The sequence below is a fragment of the Ambystoma mexicanum genome, chromosome 1p (assembly GCF_040938575.1).
Source record: "Ambystoma mexicanum isolate Mex_15411 chromosome 1p, UKY_AmexF1_1, whole genome shotgun sequence".
Taxonomy (NCBI): Eukaryota; Metazoa; Chordata; class Amphibia; order Caudata; family Ambystomatidae; genus Ambystoma; species Ambystoma mexicanum.
This window is the reverse complement of record NC_090921.1, coordinates 613,746,302-613,763,731: the sequence shown is the minus strand read 5'-3', so window position 1 is coordinate 613,763,731 and position 17,430 is coordinate 613,746,302. Positions and strand designations below refer to the sequence as shown.

The 17,430-nt window shown below is 42.6% G+C and overlaps 1 protein-coding gene across 1 annotated transcript in view; it reads left to right on the top strand.

Moving 5' to 3' along the window:
* The window catches only part of LOC138576937 (la-related protein 6-like), a 102,005-nt gene that overhangs the window by 73,914 nt on the left and 10,661 nt on the right, over positions 1-17,430 (top strand). The window contains exon 3 of the mRNA XM_069649596.1: positions 8,637-8,847. Within this exon, the coding sequence (XP_069505697.1) occupies positions 8,637-8,847 (211 nt within the window). The remainder of the gene's footprint in view (positions 1-8,636; positions 8,848-17,430) is intronic.

Here is a 17,430-nt window from a genome sequence, read left to right as displayed (position 1 = left end):
ACTCATATGCCACCCCACTATATCAATGCTGGGGGAAAAATGTCCATGAATAGGTATTGCCGCTCTTCCTTTGCCGTCCTAGGAGAAAGAAAACCTGGAGACGGGCCAAGGAGGATGATCCGGAGACTGGGAGAAGAAACGCGAGGGGCCCGGGGTACCGCCCAATATTCCCATCAGGACCGGCGAGGAGAACCGATCAATCCGACCGGATGGAGGAAAAGATGCAGAACTGTGCCATCTATTGGAAGAAGATGAGGAAACATCCCAGGTCTTGCGAGTCCCATCAGTGAAACAGAATGGCCATCGCAAGAGGGGGGGCTTGTGGGATGTTTTTATCCATGCATCCAAGCCCTACCTCAAAACTGTGCAGTACTGACATGGAAAACATCATGATGGCCAGAGCTTCCCAGAAAATGGCCAGGGAAGTGCATGAAGAATAGGCTGCCACTCATTTTTGCCGATGTTATGGGCACAGAAGGGCACTGCCTAAAACCACCATTGGACTACCCACACAGTAGTCTGAAACCATTGGGAATGGCAATGCTGATTGCCAAAAGCAACCTAGAATTGTGGGGAATTCATTTTCTTAAATCCCAAAAAGGGGTGCAGTACCAGTACTCACCACTATCAGAAAGCCGGCGTTTTAAAACCACCAGATTTTGTTTAAAACTGAATAAATGAACCCAAGGCAAGCCAAAGAAAGACTTACTGAGAGGTGGATACAATCTAAAGTTATATTCTGAAGTGACTTGAATGTTCATAACAAGACTGGCTGAGCTCTGCAGGTCTGCAGCAGCCTAACTGAAACTGGTTTTAAAACTACCAAAAATCTAAATGTTTAAAAGAAATGAGTGACCTACTTTTGAGTGTCACATAGGTTGCAATTGTTTAAATGTCATAGTTTTAAACTTAGAATCAGCATTCTAGCTGCATATGTAAAAATGGTTAATTTTATTTGAATGCAGAAGACTGGGTAACTAAAAGTGACATTTTATCTGAAACCTGGCTTAAGGAACTGAATTCTGCCCACCAGCTACCCCCGACAGGAGATGAGACTTGCACAACAGCTGTGTTCCCAGGCCTAGCTGCCCTTTTGCTGCTCCCACCAAAAGGGATATGACACTTCCCTGATTGAATTACCTGGGCTCTGCAGGAAATTGAACAAAGCCCTGTCCTGACTCAGGCAAATGTTTTATTATGGGGACTGTAAAAAGTGGCTTCCTCCTGGAAGTAAAGGGGAGGAGCACTGCCTGTGAGAGCAAGCTGGCTTGGCAGAACTGGAAAAACCAGAAATTCAACCTTGTGCTGGGGGGAAACCACACACCCTTTAGCCAGAATATGGTTTTAGAAAAAGATGAATAACTCATAGAGCGGACTTCTGAAAATTATTTAAATGATACCATAATTCTTGTGATTTTTCTGCCCACATTTTAAGAGGTTTTTAGAACCGGTGGCATGATCTGGGGGCAAACTAGCAGTTAAGAGAGTATTACTTAAAATGTATGCATGTTAAAAATCTGACACTTCATCAATTAATGTCCATACTCCTTGCGCACATGTGTGTAAATTTGGGTTAATGTCCGATATTGCGAAACCAGTTAAAAAGTGCAAATGTCACCATTTCTGAATGCAAGCTCCCAGGAAGAGCAGATTTGGACAGGGTATACCTCCTGTGATATGTGATGGGTGCATGTAATTTTAAACAAATGTGTACCTGTGCAAATATGTCTTTTGGATCAAAATATATAGATTGTGTGTAAGTTGACAGGGGTGGGTTCTCTGTATCATAAACAGACCTCATCATGATGACACTTCATTTCATTCCCCCAATCAAGTGGAAGCGGATGAAGTGGCCAATGACAAGTGGAGAGGGGTAGGGCCTAGGAAGCTAGCCTCTCCACCCATTTTCAAAACATATAAAAGCAGACAGTCAGGACAGATAGGGACCCTTCAAATCCATTCGCTGCGGGACGCTCTGCCGGAAAATCCATACTTTACCTCCATCAATCTCTAGAGAAAGCTGTGCAGAAAGATCCAGACTTTAAATCCATCAATCTCCAGAATCCAGAGAGAGCAGAGACCAGACCAGAGTCCAGTCTAAAACCTTACCAGATCCGTGGCGAGGCCCATTTAATTCAAGAATATAGTGTGAGTACCTCGCAAGACTGTGCAGAACCAATCTCTTAGTTAAAATAATATAATTCAATCTATTTGAATCTAAGTAGAACTGCCTCCTAACTGTCACCTGTCATTTGTAAAGCGTCACCTGTCATTTTCTAGTTGCAAGCTGCACTTGTCACTTTGAATTTTAACATTCCAAATCCGAAAAACTACCTTTATTTAATCGCTCATATCTCCGTGACCGTTTGTCCTAGAGACTTGCAGTAACTTTCCTCTGAAAGCTGGGAATCGTGGCTTTTCTACGAACCCCCTATAGTTTTGCCGCAATCGCGGAAAAAGCGCTCGCGAATTTTGCCGCGATTTGCAAATTTCTCCACGTGTGAAAACAGCAGTTTTCTTGCTTTCAGTTGCCAAAAATTCGTTTAACCTGCTAGTTACTCCTAGATCCTTGCTAAAGTGAGCCTGGACTAATATTAACTAGATACCAGTCACCCTGAACCTCTATAGGGAATTAAAAGCATTTTAGCATATTTTTCACTTCATTGCCAGCACATATAAAAGCATTTTGGGCCTGTGTTTCCAACTTCTGTAGTGTAAGCTTGGGGGTGAACTGAATTACAGTTGATTGCATTTCTGAGAACTGTGTGCTTTCCTTCCATTTCCTTGCATTGCATAAAGGGGGGAGGGGATTGCCAGAGAAAAGTGATTACATTGTTTTGTTGAACGCATATTGAGTATTTTCTGTACTGCATTTTCATTCCACCTTGCATCCATTTGAAACCATAAAGTCTTGTTGCTATCTTATCCATCCTATAACCACTCATCATTGATTATAAAGAGGTGTGCTAGTGCCAGACTATCCATTATTGATTACTGCTCAGATTCAGTGTGATATTCAATTATTAATTTATTATAAAGCGTGATATATTGTTTAAATTATCAAATAAACCTTTAAACTTGCAAACCAGAACTACTACTTGGCTCAGTAGGGTCAGGGGGATTCCAAGGGAGGGGTGTTATATAGGGGTAGTCATCCAGAACGCATGAACTGGACATAAAGATATATCAATAAGGGTTTCCATTCAGTATCCCAGACTAGGCATTGACTTAGCTGTAGTGTTGAATTGAATCCTCTTACAACACTCCACTTTAGAAGGATTTGGCCTTTAATGTTTTCACTAACTGAGCAATATAGATTTGTGGTCGTGCATCTTACCAGTTTGGAAAATATAGATTGTGTTTGAGTTTTTTTCCCTCTACTATTACCCCATTATTTTTCTTTTTGCCTGGGTAGTCTTAGCATGTTTGATAAACCTTATGTATGTTTTGTGCAGACATTTATAGTTTGGCTCCGATGTCCACTTGTGTATTGATTGCATAAAGATTCCTTTAATACATCATGTGTATAGTTATAATGGTCCAGGAGGACGTGGCTCTTTGTGTCAGGGAGACGTATCCACAATTATGACGAGGGGTAATTCTGGAGCACTAAGCTCAGACAATGAACCAGCCCAACATGCGAGGGCCAAATAGCATGACACTGGTGCATCTCGGCACTTGGTCAAGAACCATTTTTCGAGTCACTAAATGGTTTTACTATATACAAAACTCCCATGACCCACAGACCATACTATCAATGGCCAATGTCTTTTTACAGACCTTTTTCTAGCTTTACACTCGGGCCATGGACTCCCTGACAGAGAAAGGACCTTTCCCTGGGAACCATAGCGTTTGTATCACTCCAGTCTTGTTTTTAGAAATGTGTCCATTATACCCAGTGAGCCATACGTGAACAAGCAATCGGTGGGTTGCGAAACGCTTCGTTTTTCACTTTCTTTTGCCAATTATGATGCCTTTTAATTAATCTGGAATTTTTTCACGAGCCCGGCAAGCGCTCTTTTGTGTTGCATTCAAATTAATATGTATATTTCACCGAAGTGCTTTACATAGAACATTAAAAGGACCTTACGGGTGCAATGCAAAACATCAAAACCCACATACATTTGATAGTTATGGTTACTGAAGCAACCGTAATTATGGCACTTCATAAACTTTTCATGGCACCGCGAGCTAGGTCTGTGAGCCACTCGTAATTTGCTATTGTCCACAGGCCACACAGACAAGATGCTGGGCACCTGGGCCTATAGGCCAATAGTCTCAAGTCTGGATATGCAGCACTATACACCCAGGTTAGGTGCGGCACAGGGCCTGGTGACTTGAAGCAATGTTTTTGGGTCACCCCACCATCTGTTTGGGGCTTGTGGGGGGTCTGTGCCAGGTCCATGGGTCGGCGAGTAAGACAATTCCACTTACCAATGGGCTATTTGTTGGCTCAGTAAAAATACATTTGAACTCTAACGCATACATTTTTATGATCGGTGCACCTAGTGCCTAATGCAAAGATTCGTTGTTACCCTAACCTTTTTACTTTTCAGATCAGACCATGACATTGCAGTGCCTTCCTGTGCCACTGTTGTTGGTCCTACTAATACAGAGATCTATCTGTGGAGATGTTTAGGTAGAAGCATGGGATAGGTTTCTATGTCAGTTTACTTTTTTTGTTGGGGGTGTTTTTATTTTTTTTTTTTACATTTTTTTTTTACTCCCTAGTATTGTCTTTAGGGGGTATCAAGGGAATCCAATGAACCAGGTTTGTATGCTTGAGCCTGGTATGTGACTCTGCTCATAACCTACGGGCCAGACCTGTGTGGACCAAAGCTAGTTTCCTGTTGGGGGTCATTTTCTCTGGTGGGTACCCCCCTCACCATTACAAAGACTGGTGGGACCCCCACCACCCCACTCGGTTGAAACATAATTCCATTTTATTTTTGCATGTATTCCCAGCCGTTCTGCAGACCGACCACAGATCACAATGGCGGCAGATCTGAAAATGTTCACTTTTGCTCAAACTTATCTGTTTTCGTAGTTATTCAGTTGGGGTCTTGGTGAAATCTGTAGACGTATTTGGGACTCTGGATCGGCAGCCAAAAAACCCACAAAATGGCCAGTTGTAGATTTTGTCCACTTCTGTGTTCATTTTATCTTTTGATGGATGGATTTTCAAACCAGTCGAAACACACAGTTTGGACAATATGCCATCCTCTCTCGCAAGTTATCTGTCCCAATGAGTTCTGCTGTAGCTGGGCGAAAATATTGGCCTGTGTGAATTTACCACAAACTCTATTTTGGGGTCCTGTAGAACTTTGCCAGCCCCCATTGCACACTTTTTCCTATTTAAAATGGGCTATATTTATTTTGTGAAAGCTACCGCCGTCAAATTTGGAAGCATCTTCGAGAATGCTCTCCAACTGGGGAGGGCTATCTTAATCAGTATTTGTCCCTCTGGGACTTTGTTCCTTTTTTTGTTTTTTTTGTTCCTGATGTAGGTACGATGCATAAAACCCATTTCCTTCAGGATGTTTTAACCTAAAACACATTTTCTGATGCGATTGCTTATAATACTAAAGAATGCCTTATAAACATGTATGTTCCTTATTTGTAGGCCTTCCTGCATTTTCACTTTGTCAAGACTGTTTGTGGGATTTTCCACTTCCAAGTATACTGCAATCCACCTATCAATTGCTCCTTTTCCGCTGCTTCTCTAATTGGAGCAATCTTAAACAATGTGCCAAGTGAAGGAGTGTGAAGTTGAGTGAGAGGAAATCCTATTTGCTTAGTGTTGGATCTCATTTGATCATATTTCACCCAGGTTAAAGAGGATCTGGGATTCTCGATTATGGAGGCATTTAGCAATGGCATCCATGTAGGAGTGCAGCCAATGCGGACCCTTGATCATATGCTGAATTTCCTGCAGCAATGCTGCTTCCGTAGCTGGCATTGTCCTGGTGTGCAGTGGTGATAGAGTAGCTTGCGGCATTCCACTATCGGGGAACCCTACAACAAGGCCTTCCCATTTCACCTTGTATTGTGATGGAGCGCAGTAGTCTGACCTGTAGAGTCTCTGTCCATTCCTGCAACCTAGATTAAGAATGCATTTGTTTTTGTGATAACGATAGCCGACGGCTGACATTAGTTGTATATTTTTGTACTAGCGGTAAGATTTGGAAAGGATAGTTACAAAATGCTTCTTGGTCTGCAGCTCAAGCTGCAAAGATCTGGCCATGTCGCCTACGCTTAAACAAAGTCAATGGCTCCCAATCAAGCACTTTTCAACTGACATCCGCTGTCTGTGGTGGAAGGAGCTCCATGGGGAAGCGGGGGCCCTCGATCCAGGCCTGCTGCATATGCTACAGCTATTTTACTCTAACAATGTAGTCTGAGATTGACTGTGGATGGAGAGCTCTTGCCCATAGTTAAACACATGGGTCCGTCAGGACTGTGTCATGACTCCGACTCAGTTTAACTTCTACATTGCCGATCTGTGGGAGGAAAGTTTTGGATGGGGTTGGCTATTCTCTGAAACTTCCTGGTCTCTGCAACTTTCAACTGCATAGCATATGCTTAATGAAAAAGCAGTCCAATTTGTACCTTGAGAGCTTTGCTGAGTGCTGTGAGGGGTTTATGGAAATAATAGATCTAAATGAAAATGATTGCCAATGGGTTATGAAAAACAAAATTGGAAGGTAGGATAACATTGTGGATAGTGACGATTCTATATAGGTCTCTTTGGAAAATACCCCTGCCTGACATTAAATTATATTTAACGACATTTCCATCTCCATTATTTAGAGCATGGTACGTAAGATTTAGTTTTAAATTGCCTTCCAATTTTGGAGGTCATAGGCCCACGATGGAATATTCCGCGACCAGTTAGAAGCTGTACACTCTGTACCACAAAGTCCAAAGAAACTGTTTAATGTTTTAATGAAATGCCAGTCATTAGGAGCCATTAGAACTATATCTTTGGGTTCCTTTTTTCACTACACATCAAGAGTTATCATAATCAACCTTTAGAATAGATTAATGAATGGAACACTTGTGTCCTTGGCACTTGCGTTTGGTGAGATTCCTAATGGTTATTTTTAATTAATTGAAATTAGTTGAGCAACAAGGGAATCAAATTTTGCAACAAATATGTGGAAATGATAAATGAATGTAATGAAGGTCGTTCCTTTTCTTTTTTGCTATCATGAATTGAACATTGAGTTAGTTTGTAATAGTTAGATTGATATTGCTTTTTTCTTTTGTTTTTAAGAAATGTGTAGTAGACCTTTTTGTATTAGAATGAATTTATTTTATTAATGAAGCATTGTCTGTATTATGTTTTTGTTAATGTTAACATTTTGTGTAAATGGTTTTGTAGCAAAAATATGTGTAACTTTGTTCATATAAATCCTTCTGATGAGCTACATTATTATCAAAACATGTTGAAGATCTTTTAGTGCCAGGAATGGAAATGGATGTAATTTTCAAGAATCTTCAGTAGAGGGCATGAAAATGCATTCAGTTGAGGGTAAGCAATAAACACTTTGCAAAATATCATTTTATTAAATGCATCTACAGAGAAGTTAAAATTGAAAAAGTATTTGGATTGAAAATGTAGGTTTGGTGTATTGCAAATAAGTAAATATTGAAAAGAAGTAAAGTCCCAATGGTATTCAACGTTTTTGTGTGTATGGAAGCGCATTGAACATCAATTTGTAATTTTATTCTTGGGGAATTTCATAAACTAGGGCAGATCATTTCAAGTGGATACATGTATCTTCAATTTCGAAAGATAAATGTTAATCTGCTCAACATAAAATGTACAGACCATCCAGAATGGAGTGAGTGGTCTTCACCCAGGTAGTCTGAAACCTTTACTGGTTAGAGACTCCTATGTTTAGTTGTCGAATGTCATTTTATCAGGGGTATCTATCTGGGCAATGCAGTTGCAGAAATGTATGCTGGTTCAAGGAAATCTATGAATTTTCATCTTGGGACAAATTAGTGCCTCACTGGTACTGAAATAAAATAGACTGTCTAATGCCCATTCAACACGTACATGGATTTTCCAAAATGAAGGTCCAACAAGGACATCGGTATGGCTGGCTCCAGTGGATTTCATTTACCCAGTTTAATTAAACGTACCCCATGGAAGTACATACGTTTAGTGCAATGGTCAAGGCACTTCATTTAAATCTGGGTCCCTTTTTAATGTGTTAATTTTCATAAGGAGCAATCTATTATCCAGGTAAAACCTTTTTTAAATCTCTCTTGATCCTCATTCCTGTTGAAGATGCACTATTTATGAAAGGGTTTCAAATCTGTTCTCTCAATCATGGAGAAATCCATGTTCTCCATAAATTCATGGCAGACTGATAGTGAAGCAACTGTGGCTCCAGGCCTGTTGTTTCTCTTCTCTTCTCACTCTGTCCTCCAATGTATTGTAAAATTGCTCTAGCGCTTGTTCCCTGGTGTGTCTCAGCCCTAAATTAAACCTGTTAAGAAATCCACCCCTCTTCCATTTTTGTTCTAGCCCTGCCCCTCCTTTACCAGCCTTCTTACTCTGCCCCCTTCTATCCACCTGTCCTCATTAACTATCTCTTCACTGTCTTCTCACCATTGTTCTGCAGGAGTTTTTGTGAAATCAGTGAAATCTTTGACGAAGACTCTTTGGAGATTGATTGTGGATTACCAGACTCCAAGCTGATCAAGAAAATTGTTTCTCAAGTGGAGTTCTACCTTTCTGATGAAAATTTAGCAAGGGATGCCTTTCTCCTGAAACATGTACAGAAAAACAAAATGGGTTTTGTCAGCATAAAGCTCCTAACTTCTTTTAAGAAGGTACGTTCTCAAATATCTACCATAGGCTAGAGTTAAATTAATTTGTTCCTGTCTGGATGCTATGGGTTGTAGTACCAAGCCAGGTTTCCCACTGCACTTGCAACTGCCATCACTAGAAGTAGAGAATATTATGAACAAGTTAAATATTGGAATTTTCTTGCACTGAGTAGTCTGTGGCTTTTTCATAGGGCTTCCATGTGTACCATACCCCCCAAATTTGAACTTTTGTTTTTTGTGCATATTTGCCAGATCGACAGGGCACACTTGCACATCTTTTACTGGCATCCATATTGCCACAGGGACTTTGTTCTTCCATTTTGTTGTGGTCAAAATAAAGATTTGTTTCGGGGAAGACTAACTTGGAATACAGGAGGTATTGGACCTTCGTCTTTTACCCATAACTCTGAAATAATTAGTAAAAAGGGAAATGGGGTCCACTGTATAGCGGTAAATGTATCCTTCAGAATAACAACTTCAAACTAACTCTTGCCGGGTTGGTTTCGGGTGTGGTCTAGTGGAGGCCAACCAGTGAATGGCCTCACTGCTACGTCAGCTCACTGAGGCGAAGGTTCCTTCCAAACCTTGAATGGACCAACGCCTAATCTCACCCATGCTCCCCACTAGCCTTAAATGCTCCACATCAGAGTGATTGTTGTAACGTGCTGTAGTAAGGAGTCGGACAAAGGGGTGGCATGTTCACCATACTTTTGATTTACGTAACGAAAAAAGGCCACCTTTCCCTGTCCCTAGGGTTTTCCCTACCTAAGGGATAAATTGGGTGCTCATGGTCTTGGTAGTAGCCAGACTAGGTGTCTGTCCTGTGTCCAAACTAACCTACTCTAGCCCTTCCATTAAAAACACACATTAACATAAATGGCTCCAGGAGAAGCACTCTCTTCTGTTTCAATAGGATCAGCCCTAGGGGGCATGTTTCTATTATTATTTGATAATAGTTCAAGTTCTGCACTTTCAGAGAATACTAGGATAACCACTCCTTGCAACAATTCAGCAACTGCTATTTCTCCTGGTCAACTTAGTCAGCCTCCAGGCTGCTGTTTGGTAACCTTTTTGCTTTTGTTTCTGATCCAACAATTATATGGAAAACAGCAGAATGACTCCAGTCTCCTGGTTCAGCTGGTGGCTAGCTTTGGATACCTTCCTGCAACAGTTTGTCAACCTTAGCTCTTTTTCCCAGGCTTCTCTTCCGTATTGCATAAAGGTCAAACGCTCCTTTTTGTTTCCAATAAAGTTATTTCTTATCGGTCTTCCACTCTTGTCGGTGAAAACAAGGGGAACTATTCCCATTGTGTCCTGGATTCTTTCTAACACTCTGACAAAGGAGACTGTCCAAGTGGCACTCTAGCTTGAATCTCTCGCTTGAAGATAGTGTTGAGGGAAGCATTCCCAATATGTTCTTCTCTTTGACTTTTCAATTGAGATGAGGAAGATCGCTTGTAATGTGATCTTCACATTTGATACTTTCATCACAGCCTTGGAGCTATGGAGATTACTCCTGAGGCCTTCTTTACATGTGATACTTTTGATACTTTTGATCCAATTACTGAGATGAAGGAGATTACTCCCGATGCCTTCTTCATATTTGGCACCCTTACCCAATCCCCCTACTGTGTCTCCTGTTACCACTGTTGTGGTACGTCACTAGTTCTAGCTGGGAAATTGGGAAGCTGCATTTCCACTGAACATTCTCCTTGATTCTCATTCCACCCTCTGCTGTCGTGCTTCGCCTCTGTGGGGGTCTGCCATATCATACCGCATCCTTGAACACTTGTGTATAGGCGCGTTATAATTGCCATATCCGATCTCGCGCCGCTGTTGGCATGGTAAATGGACCATTCGGGCCACCTCCTTGAAGTTATACCACAGTTGGCTGATTCTCAGATTCCAGTCAGGCCTGCTCTGTGTTGGCCTGCAAAGGACTAATTCAATCTACTGTTTGCTTCCTCCCGACTGGAGGTTTGCTTACCCTACTTAACTTCTTGCTTCCAGGTTTGAACTTCCAGGGTCTGCCAGGCTTCGTACCAACTTTGCCTCTCATTGAGTCCTTTCTTCATTTTTGTGATACAGCTGGGTCCTCCCTAGCGTAGTGTCAGTCCTTTGTGTCCATTGTGGATTCTTGATGCCTCCTTGGGGGTCACCTCTTCTTTACTTGGCAAAGAAGTAATGTGTAGAACTCCTTCAATAATATTCTTCACAGTACTCCTGAAAGATGACTTGAGCAGACTGTCTATTATGGTCTTCCTGGTCTTGTTGGATTTGATTTTGAGGAATTTATAAAAGTGCACAAGGATGAACTGAGTATAGAGGCACAGATGAGCTAAAAAATTACACAACAGAGTAGAGCATTGAACAAAGTGAACAAAAACACTAATGCAATAACGTACAGTAATGCTTTCAGATTTTTTCTAAGCAGACTTTATTGGCTTTATGATCTCAAGGCAAAGAAGGTTAGGTAACTCCATCACGGAATGGGAGGCCTTTTTCCCATGAGTAGAGTCTCTCCATCCCTGTGAGGCCCTGCCTTCCACCACCCAGAGTGGGAATGTTGCATAGCGGGCTCACTTCATTAGCCTCACAGGGAAGGGCTTAGCACTGGGGAGAAGTGATCCAATGAGTCTTCAGGTTGGGCTCTGGTGTGGGCCAGGGCCTAGGTTGCTAGGAAACTGAATGGTTGTCGATCATGTAAGGAGAGAAGAATACCGCATTAGATTTGACGCAGATCCGTCCACTGCTTCGTGGCATAGGGTTCAAGAACTACCTGTCACTACAGTCGAGGTCCTTCCAGGCAAAGTGGTTACGTATGCAGTTCAGATTCCTAAGAACAACCAAAGCTGTGCCACTCATCTGAACTTGCCTCTTAACTGGTTGGACCCTTCAAAAAGGCACATTATTCCAACCTAAATTACAACTGTAATACACTTAATATTACAAATGGAAGATGTTAATGGACAGCAATTAAAAGTCAACTAGTGGAGGTAGCACAGGGGAATTTGACATGTCTAACTCAATTTGAGATTAAGTTGATGTTTTTATAAGAAATATTTAGTAATGTAAATGGAGCTTTATTAAGCATACAATGCTGGTTAAAACGTGTAGGGTTTAAACCACTTTAGTGGCTTTTGGGGTTATTCACCAAGGGATATTTAGTAAATGCAGTGGCAAACGTTGCATTTGTAGGTTTATTAGACAGTAACATTGGTCACAAGTTGGAGCATTCTAAGACCATTGAAAAGAACGTTTTGGGGATAATACCTTTTTGATATGTAAGGTGTTTCTCACTTTAATTTTATTCTTCTCTGTAGGAATGAGTGAGTAGCTACCTATAGGAGAGTCTAGGGGTATAACCCCTTACTGCACACCTGTGCAAGGAAAATGAGTAGCCCAGGGGGGGGGGGGGCGGTAAGGTGGCTGCAAGGTGAGAGAGACCTAGTGAGAGTTCTTGGTGGGTTTTGCCCTTGCAGACGGACAGCAGCTCTGGTACCTTTGACCAAATAAACAGACCCTCTTATTCGTTTTCAGCGTGATCCCCTTTCGTTTTATGTAATGAAATGTTACCAATAATAAATACACTGGATCACTAATACACCACTAGGCTCCTAAGAGTTGCTCCCTGCTAGTACAAGAAAGAAACCATCCTTTACAGTTGTCATTTGCTTCCTTTACGTAGCGTTGGCTACACATTGGTTAAATAAATAACATGTGTCCATGAGAATCACCTGAGGGACTAGCGCTTTACATGTGATGAATAAATAATAATGCGTTGCATTGGGCTCTTAAGAGAAAAAGCCTTCACATTTGGTCATTCACTCTCTGGTAATTCCTTGGGATCCCCTGAAGTCATGCACAGTCATGTGAGGTTCCTAACTAATCTAGTCTGTCATGAGGGGTTTCCTGAGAATGAACGCTTTCACATTTGATAGATAAACATTCCTATCACAGGGATTGCCTGAGAATATCAAGCGCCCTTCTCCCTCAGTGACGCCCAACAGGTCAATGCAGGTTCCGGGAGAATAGCAGGACACTGGCCCTTCAACAGTGGACCAACTCCTACAGGGCCCCAATGGGCCTTCACACGCGGTGTCCACCTGGGTCATGCAAACCCACCTCCGCTCCACATAAATTACCTCAGTGCCCACACATACTGTGCTACTGTAAGAAAACGCAACCCCACAGAGTCACCAGCACAGAGCAGTGAATATTACCTCAAGTGCTCTCATCCATACTGGCCCTCGTGTTAAACTGGGATGGCACAATCAGGGCGCGGTATCCCTGTTTCACTTCTTTCCCACTCCTACCTGACTGATCTATGCAGCCCTGCACCTGACCCTGCTCTCCCTCTCTTATACGCTGTGGCATGCCGGAAGTGATGCCTGCCAAGTGCTTCTTAGCTCTCACTTGGATTCACTCTCTCGACCCCCGGGTGGGGGAGAGAGAACTGCTAGCCCCCCGATAAGTGGACGGCCTATGGATAGGTGGCGGGCGTCTCTGACTCGACAGAGGGCCTCGGTGCCCTCCATGAAAGTCGGGGCTTCTGCTTCCTGTCGTCTCTGCTGAATCACCTCACGGGTGGCCCTGCTCCCCCTGCTGGTGGAGCCTACCATTTCTGGGTATTACACATTGCACGCACCCAAAACGCGTGCTGTTGGGAGGAATGGACGACAAGTAAGGACTATAAACAAATGAGCCTGTCAACCGCACAGGAGACATAGCCCATGCATATTGAACCCCACAGGAAATGTGGGATTACAGATAGTTGGAAGAATGTACTGCCATTTTAATTAAACATATTTATTTGAATGAACGTTATGCACATTATTAATACATGCACTGGGCATGCATTTTGATCATTTGCACATTGTCCAAGAGGCACAGTATGAGGCAATGACAATGTTGACACTAGGACATTACAGTGAGTATGGAATATAGCTGTAAAAATATTGTGCATGTTTCATCAAACACATATTTCTCCTGTTCAAAATAAAAGGCGTTGACTTAATGATGTTGCAAATGGTCACCACCTGTCAATGTCTTGGTAGGGTTTATACCTCCACTTGTTATAGTAGAGCAATTATATAACAATTGATGTTGTAAGAGAGGAAAGAAAGGGGGACAGAGGAGTTTCTTTCTGGCCCTGCCTCTCTAGATGCCTATCCCTGGGCAGCGCTGGGGAGCCGCTTAGCTAAAAGTGGATGGAATAAGGTTTAAAGAGTTGCTTCGGTTTGTAATGTCACCATAGTCTGTATGTTATTGGACATTGAGACTACAGATGCTAGTTACTTAGTCTTGTATAGATCTCTTGTTGCTTCAGTGATGTACAGGGTGTTGACAGGTGTGATCCTAGTGAGGATTGGTGTGTGTGATGGAACCAAGCTAGCGGCAGAAAGACTAAAAGCAAGGCGAATCCCCACAAGTATTTCGGCAATGATTACTTCAATGGCCCATACTGTGGCTGGGTATGCAGTAATTAAAAGAAGGGAATCGTCTCAATGGAATGATTAAAAGAATGTTATTGTGAAGACTCAGCAACTCAGGTTTGCTACCTTTTTGTTGTGACCTGAAGAGGGAGTTGGGATCCTGCCACCAGCCCCTCCAACTAAGTTCATGACCAGAGGAAAGGCCAGAAAATACCGCAACCACCCATTCGATTTCGGACGAATCCCCAATGATCACAAATACACCGTGCGGTAACCCCTCAGTCGGCCATACAGACCAGGGGCCGTGCATATCTATCCATGCATGGCTGAAGAGCCAAAGACTAAGGTCAGACACCTATATGGACAGTCTGTACTAAGCACCAAAAAGCCATGATGCTGACCGCCGAGACACCACGACATAGCATTAGACATGTAGCATACATGCAATCCACACTTAGTTAAGAGGACAGATGCATATACATATACATACTGTCATTGCTTTTATTTTTGCCATTATCCCAATGCAGCAAAACAGAAACCGCAAGGCACAAGAGATCCTGAGCAAAGCGTGTAGATGCTTAAACACGAGTAACCCTATGGAACTGCAGGCACACCTATGGGACCTGACCAAGCCAAGTGTGACTAACCTATGGAAAATATAGTATAGTGTGGACAATGTAGAAACTGTATTATAACGTTTTGGAAAATAAAGCAGGCCTCAGACCACTGAGCAAGGGATGAGCTGAGCTGATTCAGACTGGACCGAGAGCAAGACTTGTGAGACAGGACCCACAGCCAAGGTCCAGAGATATGGAAGACATTCCAATACCCAGATGACCAAGGGACCAGCTGCAGTAAAAGGGAATACATCCTCATAATTCGGAGCTGCATAGCTTCTTTTCGTGGTCTCCAAACACGTGATACAGCTGAAGCAGACAATGGACAGTGATAGGTGGTGAGAAAGGAGAGGCGATCCCAGGCATACAGACATGGACTGCAACAAGTGTTGCAACGAGCAGGAGAATATTCTCATAAATCAAAGGTGGTGCACACAAGTTACATTACAGACACATAATCGTTCTCATCACCTTGAAAAGGTACATGGTGAGCTACCGCTTCGAGTCCTAGGCCTGGGGACGTCTGCTCTAGCCAATTGCAGTTTAGTACCCTAGGGGTGGATAGCAACAGGCAAGAGCCAATCGTAGGTCCACCACTGTGCAACTATGTAGTAAGTTTGATTTTGTGGGAAGGGACAGGCCAGCACCTGACCTGCAAGAGCCAGTAGAATAACATATATATGTGCTCATATATATATCATATTGCTCCTGACTGCCAATCCCACATAGTGATAGGTTTTTGGAGCGTGGCCCGAATAATGACAGGAGTAGTGATGTGTTTGTTGAACAAAAGTGGCCTGTGTGTCATTTACAGTGTGACCTGCGGGAATTTTTCTAAGTTCTTGTATCGATCCCTGTTGGTTGTGGATGTAATATACTGCAGTGTGTACTTGCCGTCTGAGACCTCTGTTTAGTCTGGGGAGGGAGTTATGCCCTCAAAGTCCACAGACCCCCAGCATCACTCTGGCATACCTGGGAGTCAGTCCCTAACAACTTGGTAGCAGAGTTGATTGTTGGCTGTGTTAACCCGGCACAAGGTAGTCTTCTCCCCCGCCCCCCCCCCCCGCAACCCCCCCAACGGAACCCAAGAGGCTGCAGAACCCTCGCATATTTTTAAAAGATGGGAAATTCATACCCATGTATAGGTCATCGGGAGCCAGTTGGAAATCATCCTGCCCGAATCGGCAAGGAGGGGACGTGAGCACCTGGGGAACATGGCAGCCGAGCAGCGCCAGCAGATCATGGAGTGTATTGACCCAGTCTAATGGAAACTGTGGGTATGAGGGAGGGTATGGACTGTGGAGTATTGTTTAGTACCATCGAGTATTGTCTAGCATTGTCAAAGTTAGAAGGGACAGGAGCGGAGGTAGATGTCCCATTTCTATGTTTAGGGCTCATTTGGTTTTAGAGGTTAACTGTTCTGGTGAATAACCTAGACTATTGCCTTGAAGATATGTAAATAGTGGTTTTCCTGTAGGTTGGGTGTTTTAGTTTGGGTCTTAGATGACAGTACCCCTGTAAGTGTTTGTGATCTCAATTCAGTTTGTGCGCACTAAAACATGTTTGTGGTTTGAGCTGATAGTTGCTTTGAAGTCAGTCGTTGGACCTATTAAATGGTTGATGACTCAGTATCGCTTTTTAACTAAAACACAAAAGTACTGTACTGTAGTTTGCTAAATTAAACTTGTGCTCGCGTTTTGCAAAACATTCAAAGTGAAGAATTATATATCTAGGTTGAAAAGGCTCATGTGTGCATGCAGTATAGCACAGTGAGCCATTTGCTTCATGTGGGCATGATACCAAGCAAATCTTAATAAATGAATGTATATAGGTAGAAAAGGGCTTGTATACGCTTGCAAATATGGCAGGTGAGCATTATACTCCATACGGGCATACTTTAGGGCAATGGTTCATATCACACATCTGCGAGAGCATGCAAGTCATGAACGGCATGTACAGATCGAAATGATCAGTCATGCCTGAGTGTACCGTTATATGCTTTTCTTGTAATGAGTGGTCTCTTACCAGAGATTCGTAGAATTAGGAACGGCGTTGGTCCTCCGCGCTGTAAAGCAAGTATTTTTATGCATTGTCATGGAGACGTGACAACCCCTCATCACATTCTCGTCTGGCCGGCACCCCGCCGCCCTCTTTTCAGAACTAGCTTCCGCTAGAGCGGTTATAACGGCATCTACTCCATCTAAAATGGAGGTCACGTTTAAATGCACCTTGTCTTACTGCAAAAAATATATTCCTTGAGTCGTGCTGACATTGCAATCACATAATTATCAATATGTCAACATATCATATTGGTTTTATTTAGGATTGTCTTATGATGTTGTTGTTTGTTATATAGGTGATCAGTTGAGTTCTAATTATTTCCTCTGTTTTACCATTAATTGAAAGTAGGTAATGATTCTATCAGCAATACCATCAGTGTATGTAGGACCTTAAACAGTCTATTTGAACAAAGAAACAATGTTCGTGATGGTAGTAAAATTATATACGTATTTACAGGTAACACGTTCAAGCCC